Source organism: Asterias amurensis, chromosome 15, assembly GCF_032118995.1.
Source record: "Asterias amurensis chromosome 15, ASM3211899v1".
Lineage (NCBI taxonomy): Eukaryota > Metazoa > Echinodermata > Asteroidea > Forcipulatida > Asteriidae > Asterias > Asterias amurensis.
The window spans coordinates 4,014,662-4,031,005 of NC_092662.1; the positions used below are offsets into that span (position 1 = coordinate 4,014,662).

Genomic DNA, 16,344 nt, shown 5'->3' on the forward strand with positions numbered 1-16,344 from the left:
ACATGATGGCGCCATTTAACAAGAAAAAGGAAAAAGACGGGGCATGGAAAAATATTAATTTAGGTGTGTACGTGTAGAGAGAGGGCGCGCTAACAATTGTTTGTTGTTATAAACCTGGCCCGTTTTTATTGTTACGATCACATTTTCAGCGCTGTTTCAAGCCCATTTGCCGGTTGTAATTATTTCAGCTTGAAGGACTAGTATCATTGACAAATCCTCTGTTAACTACCTTCGCTATATTCCTTGAATCAACACAGTTTCTGAACATTGGTGGTAAGTTGAAGGAGTTACGTTTTAATTTTAATTAGAGCATGGAATGGAGGTAGAAATAGAGTTGAGACCTCAATCAACATTTGATTGCACGTGTTAGAGCTTCTCGCCCTTTAAAATTGTGTGCTTCGAGTGTTGGCCCCGACTGCATCCCCGACCCGCCCTCCAGCTAGCCATACATAGTCCTCATTGTTACTCGTCCTATTCTGGACTGGAGCAAACTTCGCTCAGTTAGGTTAACTTTCCGTTCTGGCGCCGCCACCTTTTCACTCACTTTTACAAAAAAGCATATCTCATCAAGGTAAATTAGATACTAAAATTATTTCATATCCAATATTAATAATGAAAAAGTGGTGGCGCCATACCGAAACAAATTTCCGTATGGCGCCACTACTTTTTCATTTTATATGAAATAATATAGTATCTAATTTACCTCAATGAGATATTCCTTTTTGTAAAAATTAGTGAAAAAGTGGTGGCGCCATACGGACAGTTAGCCCACCTTGTTGAGCTGTTAATGGCTCCGCGTTTAACATCAGTCTCACCAGTGTAATGGTGGCAGTAATGAGACCGATGTTAAAAGCGGAGCCATTAACAGCTCAACAAGGTGGGCTAACGGAAAAATATCTAAAACGGGGTACTGCTCCTCAACTAGTTTAAAAATTAACACGGACAAAGCCTTCACAACTGCTGGCCCGAAACTGTCGCACAAAACAAAAACTAAGGAGAGAAGAGTACATGTACCAAGGGTGGTGGGTGCTGATTGCTGGTAGTGGGAATCTTTCTCCACTGAATTGGGACAAATGGGGAAACTGATCTTTGGAAATAAGTTTCCATGGTGGTGGTACACTACAACAAGAAAGGTTTTGAAAGTTTGCATGGTTGAAAAACCATGTGGTAAGGTTTGCAGTAACACCATGTAACGATAATCTCAAAATGAGTTTTGTGTGGTTCTGAAAAGAAGCGTTGATTTCACCTCGACTTTTCGATCAGTAGGCTCTGATCGTCTTCTGGAGAAAAGCAGAAGACTTTTCAAAAGCAAAGCTTTTCTCCAGAAGGTGATCAGAGCATACTGAACGAAACGTCGAGTCGAAACCAACGGTTCTTTTCAGAATCTCCCCAACTCAATTAGAAATTATCATTACATGGTGTTATAATACTGCAAACCTTGAGGTTGGTGCATGGTGTGACCATGGAGGTAGAATTTCTATCTCCATGGTGTGACTAGTAACACAATGCAGCCTGATAAAGGAGCCAGAACTTTTACTAAAGTTTCAAACAGTAAGCTTAGCCCAACAGACACTGACCTACTACTTACAAGGGCTACAGTCAAAGCTCCAATTGTCATCAGGATAATGCCAGCATGGAGTGAGGCTCAATCATGGGATCAGCTCAGTTGAATTGGAACTGGATGGAAGTCTGGGAGCACTGAAGTGTGACGGCTGACTGGAAGCTGCAACCACATACATTACTTAACAAACTTACAATAGATCGCATGATGCATGATTATGAATACATGGCATAAACTTGCAATACCCCCTAGCTACCCCAAGTCCTCTACATGTACATGTGAATCAAGGCACTTCACATTCAGAGCATCATTATTATCAGTACTTACATAGAACACTCCTCAATCTTTCTAAACTGCCTTTGGAACATACAACCTTGTTTGTTTAGTGCTAAGAGGGGAATCCAACACAATCTGTCTCAGCCCTCTAAAAGTCCCATTTGTACACCTGGGTTAAGAGTATCAATTAAGTTTAAAATCCTTTGTTAGAACACAAATTTCATGACCAGGGGTGGATTTCACAAAGGTAGTCCTAACTTAGGACTAGTCCTAGGCAATGCTAAGAGATAGGACCAGTCCTAAGTTAGGATGAGTTACTGGTCCTAACTTCGGACTAATCAAACTCACTTTTTGATGATTCAGCCATCTAAACTTCAGTCCGATGCACTGGACCGCTTGTTCAATACACACCTTTTGTGAAAACATTACATTGTACCAATTAAATGTTCCAGTTTGCCATTTCTTTTACATGGTTTATGCCAGTATGTTTTTAAGTACAGAGTAAACTTACAACGAGCAGAAAAAATCATCCTTACAAAATGAAGTATTCATCCCGGTTCATACTTCATGCGAATGCGAAGCGATTTTGACGTGAATTTGAAAGCAGCGATGTTCGCAAGTGGGTTGAGCAAAGTCGAACTGCTGCAAATAATTTGTTGCGAATTTGTGACGTCAACATTCCCATTGCATTCGCATTGGCAGGAAGTATGAACCGGGCTTTATGTGGAGTGCTTTAGATGTGAAACATGAGCAGTGATTCAGAGTCAAGCTAGCAAAAAATAAAATTGGCTGACACTTTTATTTTATTGGTGTCCATGTGAACCAAGCCTTGCACTTCACTCTTGAAGGAGCACTGCAAATTTCTCCTAGTAAGGGGTATGCTATGAGGAAATAGTGGAAACTTGCAAAGGGCACCTCGGCAAAATCACAGGGCACCACTTAGCTGATGGGTTATTACGAGGCCTTGTGTAACCATCACAGTAGAGTTTGGGCATTTATTTTTTAATAATGTCATTTTCATGTTTTTTTACTGCTAGCATGTCATCAGGATACTGGAGTTTACTCAAACATTTTTTTTGCATAGTTGTATTTGCTTGTTTGTAAAGGACAAGCAAAAATTTTATGTGGATGCTTTGATTTTTGCTCTGTCTGTCTGTGTCTGACCATTTTGTTTTCATCTGTAGTTTTGACAAACTCCTGTAAGAGCACGTTTTCAAACACGTAGGATATAGCTTCCTTGACTTGGTCCTCTTCTTAAAGTTCTATCAACGGCTAAAATAAAATCAGTACACCAGGTTTCTTGAACAAGCTGCAGCGGCATGACATTTATTTGTGTATTGTCATTATGGTCGAAATTATTTAATTGAAGATTTCATGGAGAGCAGTGCATGATAGTACAAGACGTGTAGGGGTTCCCTCACAGGTTGTTTCAGCATTTAATAACTCCTTCCAGATATGGCTTCATCATTCGTGGGAGGAAACGGCAAAGAAGAATCTTTGGATCTTGAAGAAATACCCATAAAGTTTAAGACAGCTAGGAGTGGGCAGGCCCATATGCTTTAAAAGGGCAAGGACACCAAGGCATTTTCTCCTCAGTAAAGGGCACCCTTTGAGAAAGTTGTAAATTTCTATCAGAGCATTTAAAGTGCACCAAGGCAATAATAAGGTGGCATGGAGGCAGTCGCCTTCATTGCCTGAGCAGGAACATTTGGTTTGAAAAACTGTTTCTTTGTTAGTTTGTTTGGTTGGTGTCGTTTTCACGATTGTTGTTCGTAAACAGTGAAAAAATGTCCCTATTCTTTTTCTTTTACCCCTCTTTCCAGCCAAAGATGCCAAACCGGAGGGAAGTAAAGAAGAGGCGACGGTTCCCGACAGAAAAAGTGCAAGACAACCCTTTGGCAAAACACAGGAAGGAACATTTCAACCACATGGCCGCGTCTGCATTTATGGCAGCAGTTAAGGCCAACATTGACGATATTTCCGCCACCAAGAATACCTGCAATGATCCGTTGATGAGGAAGAGCAAAGGCTGGGAAAATGTTCGGGCCGCGGTGAATTTATATTCCTCTTCCCCACGAACCGCCAAGGAGCTACAAAAGAAATGGTGCGACCTGAAGTGTAGAGCCAAACGGAGAGTATTGTGGTTGAGGAAAAACAGCCATGTGGCCAACATCTCGGATGCACACAGACTGAACAAAACTGACGAGCAAGTCTGTCAACTGCTCGCTAAGTTCGATAAAGATTACGACGTTGACTATGAGGAGTCATCAGATGAGGAGTCATCAGATGATGAGCCATTGATGAATTTTTCCTCTGAAGATTTAGAGCAAGGCTCTGTGGAGAGAGATGACTTAAATGAATCCCATCCTCATCCAGTTAGAATAGCTCTTAACTTGAAGAAGGAGGCATCGGATCATGATGAACATGAAGACGGGGACTATGGGAGCTTCTCATCTTTGGACAATCAAGAGATGATGAGTGAAGCCAGGGGTGGTTCCCAGGTTGAAGTTGGGGATGGTTCCCAGATTGAAGCCAGGGGTGGTTCCCAGATTGAAGCCAGGGGTGAGCCTGGTAGTGAAGCTAGGGGAGAACCACGGAGTGGGGCAAAGGGAGGGCCTTGCATTGGAGCCGAGGGAGGGCCTCGGAACGGAGTGGGGGTCGAGCCCCGGAGTGAGTCTTACAGGAAACCCAGGGCTGGAAGGAGAGACGATCCAAGCTGGAAGGTATTAGAAGTACAAGTAGGCATCCAGAATACTAGAGACATTTTACAGAGTAATAATTAATGCAGGCCTGATACTTCGTGAGGGCAACAAAGGAGATTGCCTCCATGCCCCCTTGGTGCCCTTGAAATGCCCCAGTAGAAATGTGCAATCTCTGCATACCATTTACCAAGGAGAAAATGCAAGGTGGCCTTGACCTTTCAAACCATTCAGGCCTGTAAATGTGCAAAATTACGTCTCCAAATTTGAGTGTTATTGGGAAACAACTGCCTAGAGCTACTACTGTACAGTTTTAACAACTGAATTGTGTGAAGTGTCAAGTTCATACAAGTTTGGGAAAGGTGCTTTTGTTAGGTGACAAGGCAGGCTGAGAAGAAGAAGGAAGTATGAAGAAAGAAGGAAAAAAAGATCAAAAATAAGGTGTTTCGGGCTGTTGGCCCACTCCTAATCAAATATTCCAGTTTATATTCCAAAATTCGTTAGTTTGTTTAGTTGGTGTCGTTGTCACGATTGTTGTTCGTAAACAGTGAAAAAAAGTCCCTATTCTTTTTCTTTTACCCCTCTTTCCAGCCAAATATGCCAAACCGGAGGGAAGTAAAGAAAAGGCGACGGTTCCCGACAGCAAAAGTGCAAGACAATCCTTTGGCAAAACAAAGGAAGGAACATTTCAACCACATGGCCGCGTCTGCATTTATGGCAGCAGTTAAGGCCAACATTGACGATATTTCCGCCACCATGAATACCTGCAGTAATCCATTGATGAGGAAGAGCACAGCATGGGAAAATGTTCGGGCAACAGTGAATTTATATTCCTCTTCCCCACGAACCGCCAAGGAGCTACAAAAGAAATGGTGCGACCTGAAGAGTAGAGCCAAACGGAAAGTATTGTGGATAAGGAAAAACAACCATGTGGCCAACATCTCGGATGGATACAGACTGACCAAAACTGACGAGCAAGTCTGTCAACTGCTCGCTAAGTTCGATAAAGATTATGACGTGGATCATGAGGAGTCATCAGATGATGAGCCATTGATGAATTTTTCTTCTGAAGATTTAGAGCAAGGCTCTTCGGAGAGAGATGACTTAAATAAATCCCATCCTCATCCAGTTAGAATAGCTCTTAACTTGAAGAAGGAGGCACCGGATCATGATGAATATGAAGACGTGGACTATGGGAGGTTCTCATCTTGGGACAATCAAGAGATGATGAGTGAAGCCAGGGGTGGTTTCCAGGATGAAGCAAGGGGTGAGCCCGGGAGTGGAGCTATGGGAGAACCACGGAGTGGGGCCAAGGATAGGCCTCGGATTGGAGCCAAGGGAGGGCCTCGGAACGGAGCGGGGGTCGAGCCCCGGAGTGAGTCTTATAGGAAACCCAGGGCTGGAAGGAGAGACGATTCAAGCTGGAAGGTATTAAAAGTACAAGTAGGCATCCAGAATACTTGACATAACTTACACAGTAATAATAAATGCAGGCCTGATACTCCACGACGGCAACGACTGAATGGGCATAATTGTATAGTGTTTGCCTTGTACTGTCGTGTGTTTGTCACTGTCAGTGTGTCTGTGGGTAGGTGCATTCAAACCATGGACTATAGGGTGCCTGGTTGGGTGAAGGTGTTTGGGTGAAGGTTGTACTAAACCAATGCAAAAAGTCAAAAAACAACATTGGCGTGGGGCCTGCAGTTCAGTGTAAAATTTGGTGCCTAATGTCCGTTTTTCAAAAAAATATGTACAAGATTAATATAATGTTGTTAGAGGTGTTTAAGTTAATACACTTTTGTTTTTTGTTTTTTTCTAGAAGAATATGTTTTCCCCGGCTCGAAATCACCTTTTTCACGGCGCAATCCATCATGATGTGCTACGTACATGGCAATCTGGCAACGTACACATTGACGCCTCTAGTCTTATCTATCCCTTGTTTATCACGTAAGTTGTGCCACCAAGATGCTATTGAAAAAAAATAAAAAATTGTGTGCTTTTGGCTATAAAAAGCACTTGGTTTTTAAAAAGAATATGATTGGAAAGACGTTTTTAAAAATTGAATGTTATTAATCAAACAAATATTTCTTATAAATATTCATGTTGGTTTGTACCCATATACACCGATATATGTGTTGCAATTCTAGAGCAGTGTGATACCAACTAGACCACAGAGATTGCCTGGTGGCTACAAACTTTACTTACTTTTTGAACCAACACGGTCCGCAATTTGCAGATCAAAACTTTTATGCAAGTGGATTGGCATGCTTTGCTTTACACTTCAGTGTGGGAAATTGTGCTTACACTTTAAGCGGAGAATAGTGGACTTTGATGCAGAATTTCGCGCTAAGCAGACCAATGGAATTGGGCCTACAACTCAAACGTCCATTGTTTTTCGTTGTCAACGTGTTAAAGTTTTGAAACATTTTGCATTGGCAGGGATAATCCAAATGATGTTGAGCCAATAGACAGTCTGCCTGGCCAATCTCGCTATGGAGTGAATCAACTGAATAAAGTCCTTGAGCCACTGGTCAAGAAAGGACTGAGGTCAGTTTTGCTGTTTGGAGTCCCGAGTCATCTACCAAAGGTGGGAGAACGTTATTATTAATTTTGTTTTTAGCCATATACACCGGTGTTTGTAAGCGGTGTGAACTTAACCCGAGTTCTGTGAACAAAAATCACAGGCATATTACTCGAGTAGGATTTAAGCCCACGACCTTTGCAATTCTAGAGAATGGTCATACCAATTAGACCACCGACCTAGCCTTGTAGCTGGAGGTAATTCAATTTGGTTTTTGAAAAAAATAGTAAAAACATAATCTAATAACATCAGGTGGTGTAGTTATCTTCCATTGTTTAAAAACTTGCTTAAAACTCATTTATTTTAATCCTCTTACACTTAGCTTGTTACATGTCTTGACAGTAGATAATTCATTGTATCATTTTTTTATTTTTTATTTTAATTTTATAAATTATGTTCTACATTTCTTTTTTGTTGTATGTATTGTTTTTTTGTTCTGCGCCTCGGAATAGGGTCTTGTACACTAGATAGATGGCGCGTTATAAATGCATTATTATTATTATTATTATTATTATTATTATTATTATTATTATTATTAATCTGCATTGAGTTTGTTGTTTGAGTTTGAACACATCCTAACTTAGAGGGTGTTAATTTAAGAAACAAATTTGTACACTTAAGGTTTTTTCAAGAAAATGTTTTGATATCTGAATTGTTCGTTTACATCGGCAGGATGGCAATGGTTCCCATGCCGACCATGATACAACACCAGTCATTTTAGCCATCCGAAAGATCCGAGATAGCTTCCCAAGCCTCTTGGTGTGTTGTGATGTCTGCCTGTGTGCATACACCGATCATGGACATTGTGGTAAGACCTTAATGTAAATAATAGTAAGACGCAGTTCTTAATAACATTTGTAAACTTAAGAGCACCACGCCCATTTGTCCTGAGACACATCACACACGATCCTCGTTAAGTTTCTGGTAGGAATTGACGAGTACCAGCATAGATAGATAGATAGATAGATAGATAGATAGAATAAACCACAACGTAATGGTACCAACATAATCACAACACAATGGTAGCAACGTAATTAAACTTGTTGATTTTGTTTACAACAAACAACTTATTATGAGAGGTATTCTATATAATTGAAAGTTTTCAGAAAATGTGAATTTTGTTAAATCATCTGTGTTTCAATTTAGTGTTTTACTAACATTCGGCCGACCATGCCAACAAAGGTGGTTTGTTTATCAACAAAAGAAAGGTCTATTGATATGAAATTGTAAACAGTTAACCTGGTTTTTGTTTGTTGTTTGTTTAGGATTACTTAATGAAGATGGAACTATCGACAATATTCCAAGTATACTCCGATTAGCTGAAGTGGCTGTAGCGTATGCTAAAGCAGGTAAAGATGTCTGCAGGATATTGACATGGTGGAAGCATTTTTTCCCCCTGTAATAAAGAATTGGCACCCCTCAAAAAAATCCTTTTTTTGTGTCACCTATTTTGACTCTGTTTAGAAGAAACAAATTCCCCTTTGAAAAGCACTGACAACAGTAGAAATATTGGCGTGCAAAAAACCCCAAAATATCACGAGGGGTAAGGGAGGAATGAAAGACTATTAACACTTGGTGGCAGCAGACATATCAGGTACCTATCCATTGTTCAGGTAGTTCTATGCATGCTCACATTACCAAGAACAATGGATTCAAATGGTAAGTCTGCTGCCACCTTGTGTCTTGGAAAGTCTCCAATTAAATCCGTAGCTCACCATGTTTTATTTTGGTACTTGCTAAGTCTTTTCTTCTCTCCTTAGTTTGGAAACGAACAGCTCTTTAAGTTCAGGTTTTTTTCCTTCTCTTTTGTAGGATGTCAAGTTGTGGCGCCTTCAGATATGATGGACGGCCGGATTGGTGCCATCAAGACTGCATTGGTTAATAATGGTCTTGAAGGCAAGGTACAAGACATCATTATTGTTTTCTTTGATGTGTGGTTATTAAGGTAATCTGAAACACTTATGGCGTGTTCTGGTTGAGCAGTCTCCATAAGGCGATCAGAGCATACTGATTGAAACGTTCAAGTTGTCAACAAATGGTTCTTTTCAGAACCACCATTTCTCCAAAGATATTTTCAAATGGTGTTATTGCATACCTCCCTAGTACTGATCTAAGTACTCCATCTGGCTAACATTTTAAGGACAAGTTTTTGTTATTTTTTCCAGGATGCTTTCTCTTCTAAAATGCGTTTTTACTAACTAGGTTAAAATTATGACAATTATTCATGGCAATTTTCTTGTAAGTGGAAGGTTATAATAGACATATAGACAAATTCAGACACCTTATGGTTCACTTTTCCCGGTACTCATTTTACCAAAACCATGTGCTTTTTCCCCCTCTCAGGTCTCTGTCATGAGTTACAGTGCGAAGTTTGCGTCCAGTTTCTACGGGCCGTTCAGGAGTGCCGCAAAGTCTGCACCTTCCTTCGGAGACCGCAAGTGTTACCAGTTACCTGCTGGTGCCAAGGGACTTGCTAGTAGAGCTGTGGTGGGTACCAGTCGTAACACATACCCTTGTAATAACATACCCTTGTAATAACAGGCGAGCAACTTTTCAGCTGATTGACCGATTTCCACTTTTTCTTTACAAGAGTGTCATAGGAAACTGAAAAACACTGTACAAAAGTTCAGTGTGATCAGCGATTTCCTCTTTTTTTCCAGTTACAAAGTTGTTGGTCTGTAATAAACAGTGAGGTTCAGCATTGGTGGACCTTTATTATCTGTGTAGTCCCCATGATATGCTGTACATTATCTTGATTCAAATGAGTAAAATAATATCTAGTAGCAGTATTGCCAACATTTCCAGCACTGTATCTTATATTAATTCAAGAGTGAAAATGTTGATAGCAGCAACATTACCAGTGCTGTACCTTATCTTGATTCAAGGGTGTAAAAATGTTGGTAGCAGCAGTTTAGCTATCATTACTAGTGTTGCACCTCTTCTTGACTCCAGAGTAATTACATAAATAGTAGCGTAATTGCCGTTACAAAAAGTGTACCTTGTTTCACAGAATTCATTTGTGATTTGATTCTTTTTCTCTTCATGGACTGTTTAGGAACGAGATGTGGAAGAAGGAGCTGATATCTTGATGGTCAAGCCAGGGATGCCGTATCTAGACATTGTGAAGCAGACAAAAGATAAGGTAGGACAAATTCCAAAGTCCAAAAAACAATTTCAAGTGATACTTGACGTATTTTACACTTTGGCTGTTACTAAAAAATGCCAACATGAGGCACTTCTTCCACTTGGCCAGAAAGGTCAAAGTACCTGAAATAACATTGTCCAATATTTAAATGCTAACATTGTATCTTTGTTTCTAAATCAAAACCATCTTTGTGTTTGATATTATTTATTCCACACATTTGAAAGACAAAACAAAAATCAATAAATCAAAAGCATGTGTGGGCGTATGGTGAAGTTTAGACCAAAATGAATGGTCCCTTAAGTTCTCACAAAGAGCTTAAAGGAACACATTGCCTTGAATCGGACGAGTTGGTCAAAACACAAGCGTTTGTAACCGTTTTTTTAACAAAATGCATATGGTTGGAAAGATGTTTTAAAAGTAGAATACAATGATCCACACAAGTTTGCCTCGAAATTGCGTGGTTTTCCTTCTACTGTGCGAACTAACACGGTCGGCCATTTATGGGAGTCAAAATTTTGACCCCCATAAATGGCCGACGTGTTAGTCGATGAGGTAAAAGGAAAACCATGCAATTTCAAGGCATGTTTGTGTGGATCATTGTATTCTACTTAACATCTTTCTACCCGTATGCATTTTATAAAAAACGGTTACAAACGCTTTTCAAAGACCAACTCGAACCGATCCAAGGCAATGTGTTCCTTTAAGTAGTTTTTTCTATAACTGGACAAACTTGGGGAGGATTGGAAGGACTAGGGTTAACTTTCAAAGTTTTTTTTTGTACATTGGTAACTGAGAGGCATTAATGAAGAGGGGAAAAAAGAGTGAAAAAAAAAACCCTGAATGAATGAAGAAAAAAAAGACTCATTCTTAAATGGCCGTATAAAACCTTGCAACGAAGTACCTTGCACTGGCTTGCTTCTTAATCGAATTCTCTTTAAATACCTTGTTGCTTCTCTTTTATTCCTGTAATTGAAAAAGTCGAAGATGAAAAAAAATGCTAATGTTGAATTTTTTTTGGGGGGGGGTTTCAGTTTCCAGACTATCCATTGGCTGTGTATCATGTATCAGGGGAGTACGCAATGCTGTATCATGCTAGCCAAGCTGGGGCTCTGGATCTTAAAGCGGCTGTCATGGAATCACTTACTGCAATGAGAAGAGCTGGTGAGGAGGACTTCCGTTTGAAATTTTTTATTTGATATTAATTGGCTCTTTTTTATGAGAGATTGCCTAACATCACGAGGCTCGACGGCCACTTCAAGGTTATGAATGGTTTTAACCTGCATTTGTTTTTTGGGGCTGTACAGTGCTTTGAAACAGTGTTTAAGGCAGTGGACAATATTGGTAATTACTCAAAATAATTACTGGCATAAAACCTTTCTTGGTGACGAGTAATGGGGAGAGGTCGATGGTATAAAACATTGTGAGATACGGCTCCCTCTGAAGTGCCATAGTTTTCAAGAAAATTTTTCCAAAAATTTGTTTTTGAGACCCCAGATTTACAACTTAAGGTCACGAAATTTACCATCTAAACGTACACAACTTCGTGTGAAAAGGGTGTATTTTTTTTTCATTATCTCGCAAGTTCTGTGACTGATTTTGAAGCTCAAATTTTCACAGGTTAGTTACTTTATGCATACGTTGAGATACACCAAATGTGAAGGCTAGTCTTTGATAATTACCAATAGTGTCCACTGCCTTTAACTGATTTGGGCTATCAACCCAAATCAACTGCTACCAGGGGCATGTTGTCACCTACTCCTGGAGCTGAAACAGGGTTACCCCTGTCTGTAAGATGTCGGCGTGGGTATCATCCACTGGGAAGCCTGGCTGGTAGAGCAGGATGCACTGCCTTTCCTACCTTTTTACAAAGGGTTCCAACCCATACACTGCTGCTGACAACACCAGAACTTTCAGTTGCCTGAATACAAATATATTATCTTGTTATTCATATAGGAGTAGAATGAATAAGCACTTCCAAACATATATGGCAATAAAATTCTGACAACAAATCACAAAACTCTTTACAAACTTTCACTCAGACACAAAATACACAATTTTTTGATCGAAAATGATGTATTTATTACTTGTTCTTGTTTTTCATCTGTTTATTTATATATTTATAATAGGTGCCGATATCATCATCACATACTTTGTACCAAGCCTTCTAGACTGGTTGAAAAAGTAAGAAAACAACTTGTTTTTTGATGAGAACGTTCAACGCCCACCCGTAATCTTCAGCCAAGTTTGTCAATCTTAAGGGAAATTATGTACTTAGTAAAGAATAGCGCTTACACTTTTATTTTAATATGTAGATGTTTACTGTATGAAAAAGATGATTACATTGCACGCATTTTTCAGCTGTTTTAAATTTTAAGACAAGACAGACAAAGAGCAGAAATGTATTGTGTACATGAAGTGTGCCATTCATTGTAGAGTCGGCCATTTTATCGGGCAGTGAACAACACTGTAGTTAGGGCCCAGTTTTATAAAGCCTGTAAGCATCAAATTTGCTAAGCACAGACAAATCTTACTTAACAGACATTGGTTACCAGCCAAAACTCCATAAAGTTAACATTGTTGCATCTGGTGCCCAACACATTTCTTGCTAAGCAGCATTTTCTGCTTAGCAGCTTTATGATATTGGGCCCTAATATGATAAGCGCATTTAAAGAGCAATCATACAGACTTGGTCACAGCATATTAATGGCACACTCCATGATGTAAAAAACTCATGCAAAATACAAATTGCAACTGTAGAATTTTGGATAAATACAAATTTCAAATTGGGGCCAATTTCATAGAGCTGCTTATGCAAAAAAATTGCTTAAGCACGAAAATAGCCTGCCTATTTTACATATGTTACTGCCAAAACTTTCATGCCATTTGCATTGCTTGTGACTGGTAATTAGCTGTTGTTTACTTAGCATAACAATTGAGCGGAGTCTTGGCTGGTAATCTGATTTTACTAAGCATGAATTTTTTGGCGTAAGCAAAATTTTGTGCTTAAGCAGCTCTATGAAATTGGGCCCAGCTTGTTGCATTTTGAGCTTATTTCTGCTTTCGCTTATATAGAATGATTAAGATTATTATATTAAGCAACTGTACACAGATAAATATAAGAACTTGGACTGTCGGAGACCAACAAAGGGAAGTATCTTTCATGATGATCTTTTCCAAATAACATCTTATTTACATCATACTGAAAACGAAAGCTGCAACAATGTAAAATAAATAATCATTTGAACGAATAGGATGAACACTTTTGGCAAAGAATTAAAAAAAGAACATGGAATGACCAAAAATACAATAACAACCACAGAGACGTTTTTTATATATTTAATTTGTTCTACGCAAGTATAGATGTTTTGAGATGTAATTGAAAATGGAAACAATCCACTAGCTTGTGAATAGCACCAGATGCTAGACTGAGCAAGTCTTAGATCGCGGTTATTCTTCTCAGCCATGAAAAATGCCCCCACATTGGCTATCACGCGCCCTCCTATTACGCAATCTTATATGATTGAAGGTTGATCACAAGAGGGCGCTGTTTGTAGCGGCTATCAGGATGACTAAAAGCTACGATCAAAGACTTGGAACCAAGTCTAACCAGATGCTGGCCTTGAGCCCCAGGCAGGATCTTGCTAGATGAACCTTTGACCTCAGGCACACGCTAAACTCATCATTACGCACAATGCATGATGAACACATTCCATTCTGCTAATCTCAGATCCTTAAAGCTTCAATTGTTATCATTGGTGCGATGTGCTGGCTTGATGGGCAAGGGGCAGAGCATACACTTTTATTAATTTCTGCGCGCACCTTAGTCTGGGCTTACTAGATTAATTCATTTTCCTTTAGGGGAATACCCAGTGATGTAACCGTTTGAGCAAGATTTTAAGTGAGGGGAAGACTTGGCTTTTTATAACGCACAGGCAGAGTGCGTGACCCTTGGCATGGCATCCTGGATTTATCCGTTTTCCTTTAAAGGAATACGCAGTGATGTTACGGTTTAAGCAAGATTTCAGGTGAGGGGACACTTGGCTTTTTAAAGAGCATGTGCACAGGCAGAGCGCGTTAACCTTTGGCATAGCATCCTTGATTAATTCAATTTCCTTTAAGGGAATACGCGGTGATGTTACGGCTTTAGCAGTGTTTCAGGTGAAGGGATTACTTGGTTTTTTTTTATTGTTTTTTTTTAGATATTTTTAAGTTTGCACACAACTCGACAATCAAAGAATTTAATGAAAGCCCATTCTAGGAAAGCACCACAAGGAATTAAGAGAAAGAAAAGCTCTTTGATATTTTGTACAAGTAATTCAAGACGTAAAAATTGAAGTTTAAATTATGCGTTACAATTCTTGGCTTTTCATACTTAAAACTTCACCTCATAACACCACAGTGTAATAGTGGTTTGTACTTAACATATGTCTAGCACACTCCTATAAATACCACGCAGGGCCCAATTTCATAAAGCCTTTAAGCACAAAAACTTGCTAAGCACAGACAAATATTGCTTAGCATAAACTAGCTCTTCCTTTGCATATTATTGCTGAGGAACTGACATCCTACTGAGCTTCGGTTAATCTGCTTTTGCTAAGCAAGGTTTGCCTGTGCTAAGTAAGGTTTGCATGTGCTAAGCAAGGTTTGCCTGTGCTAAGCAAGGTTTGCCTGTGCTTAGCAGGTTTTGTACTTTTTGGCTTTTGAAATTGGGCCTAGGGGAATAGGAGGGAATGAACAATATTGCTAACAAAAGCTGCACAACTCTCGTCTGAATGCTTCCTTGGTACAACGTTAGTTGAAGCAAGCAATTCACAAAAGACAGCACAACCAAGAGTTTTGCAAAGCCATCGCTTAGCAGAAGAAGGTTACCAACCAAAACACCATGTAGTGTATACTGCTTGTGAATGGTACCCTTATGTTTCGCTAAGCAGACAAATTGATAGCTCTGCTTAAGCATAGCTTAATACTTTGCTGCTAGGCACAAATGAACAGAATACCAGTCACATATTGAACATGTGATTGGTGGTTTAGCTGACCTTTTCTGGTAAGCACAGTGTTTCACGCTAAGCTTTGTTTTGTGCCCAGGCTGATAGAAAAAGGGTAAACTTATTATTCTTGTATACTACAGCCATATTGTATCATCAAAAGGCATGGACATTGGGAGTGGATTTGAATTTTGATAAATTAATGTAACCAGTTTTTGTAATTGGAAATGGTGAAAACATTGGTTTCAAAAAATGTGATCCAGCTGACAAAAATAGGAGTCTGTATATATATAACAAAATTAATGAAAGTTATCAACTTTTTTGGCTTGTATTTGGACATATTTCCTCCTGCCGAGCAGCTGATGTTGTAATGTTGACAAATTCAAAATGTTATAAGAGTTTTTTTAAGAAGAATTTTGTTCTTGTTGGCTATGAAATTGAATGTGTAGTAACAATGAAAACAGTGAATTCATAAAAAATGTTAGCTGCAATCTGTGATTGTCAAACTTAACCCATTTACGATGCAAAGGAAATAAACCTTTTTTTTTAAAGTTTACATTGATGTGGCTTGAACTTTCTTTGAAATGTTTTGTCCTGCTTCCCTGTTCCAAGAACTCCTAGGTCAAAATCCTGCTTTTAGTACGACAAAAATTCTTCTTATAAGTAACTTTACAGGATTGATCAATTTTGTTTCCTTATTGTGAGTCAGATTCAATTGATGTCGTGTATGATTACTTCATAAGTTATAAATGAACACTCAGTTTGAAAACCTCGGACTTGGCCCAGAGCCTCAGCCAGAGCCCAAGGCAGAAGCCAAGCCAGAGCCTTAAGAGTCTCAGGCAGTGCCCAAGAATCATCGGACATGGTCCAGAGCCTCAGCCAGAGCCCAAGGCCAACACAGAGCCCAAGGCAGAGCCTAAACCAGAAGCCAAGCCAGAGCCTAAAGAGTCTCAGGCAGTGCCCAAGAATCCTCGGACTTGGTTCAGAGCCCAAGCCCAAAACAGAGCCCAAGGCAGAGCCTAAAGAGTCTCAGGCAGTGCCCAAGAATCCTCGGACTTGGTTCAGAGCCTCAGCCAGAGCCCAAGCCCAAAACAGAG

General features: G+C 39.6%; 1 protein-coding gene across 2 annotated transcripts; it reads left to right on the forward strand.

The window, feature by feature from the left end:
* Positions 1-119: 119 nt before the first annotated feature.
* On the forward strand, positions 120-16,248 carry LOC139947865 (uncharacterized). Of its 2 annotated transcripts, XR_011787387.1 has the most exons (13): positions 120-273; positions 3,661-4,560; positions 5,128-5,964; positions 6,356-6,483; positions 6,976-7,123; positions 7,790-7,925; positions 8,383-8,466; positions 8,930-9,018; positions 9,461-9,604; positions 10,173-10,259; positions 11,294-11,423; positions 12,389-16,053; positions 16,157-16,248. XR_011787387.1 is itself a non-coding variant. In XM_071945687.1 (12 exons), exons 2-12 carry the CDS (start codon positions 3,667-3,669, stop codon positions 12,445-12,447), a joined length of 2,736 nt encoding a protein of 911 aa, XP_071801788.1. In that variant the 5' UTR covers positions 120-273; positions 3,661-3,666; the 3' UTR covers positions 12,448-16,223. The 2 variants fall into 2 exon arrangements, 1 of the variants encoding a protein (XP_071801788.1); XM_071945687.1 differs by having other exon boundaries at positions 12,389-16,223.
* Positions 16,249-16,344: the final 96 nt, after the last annotated feature.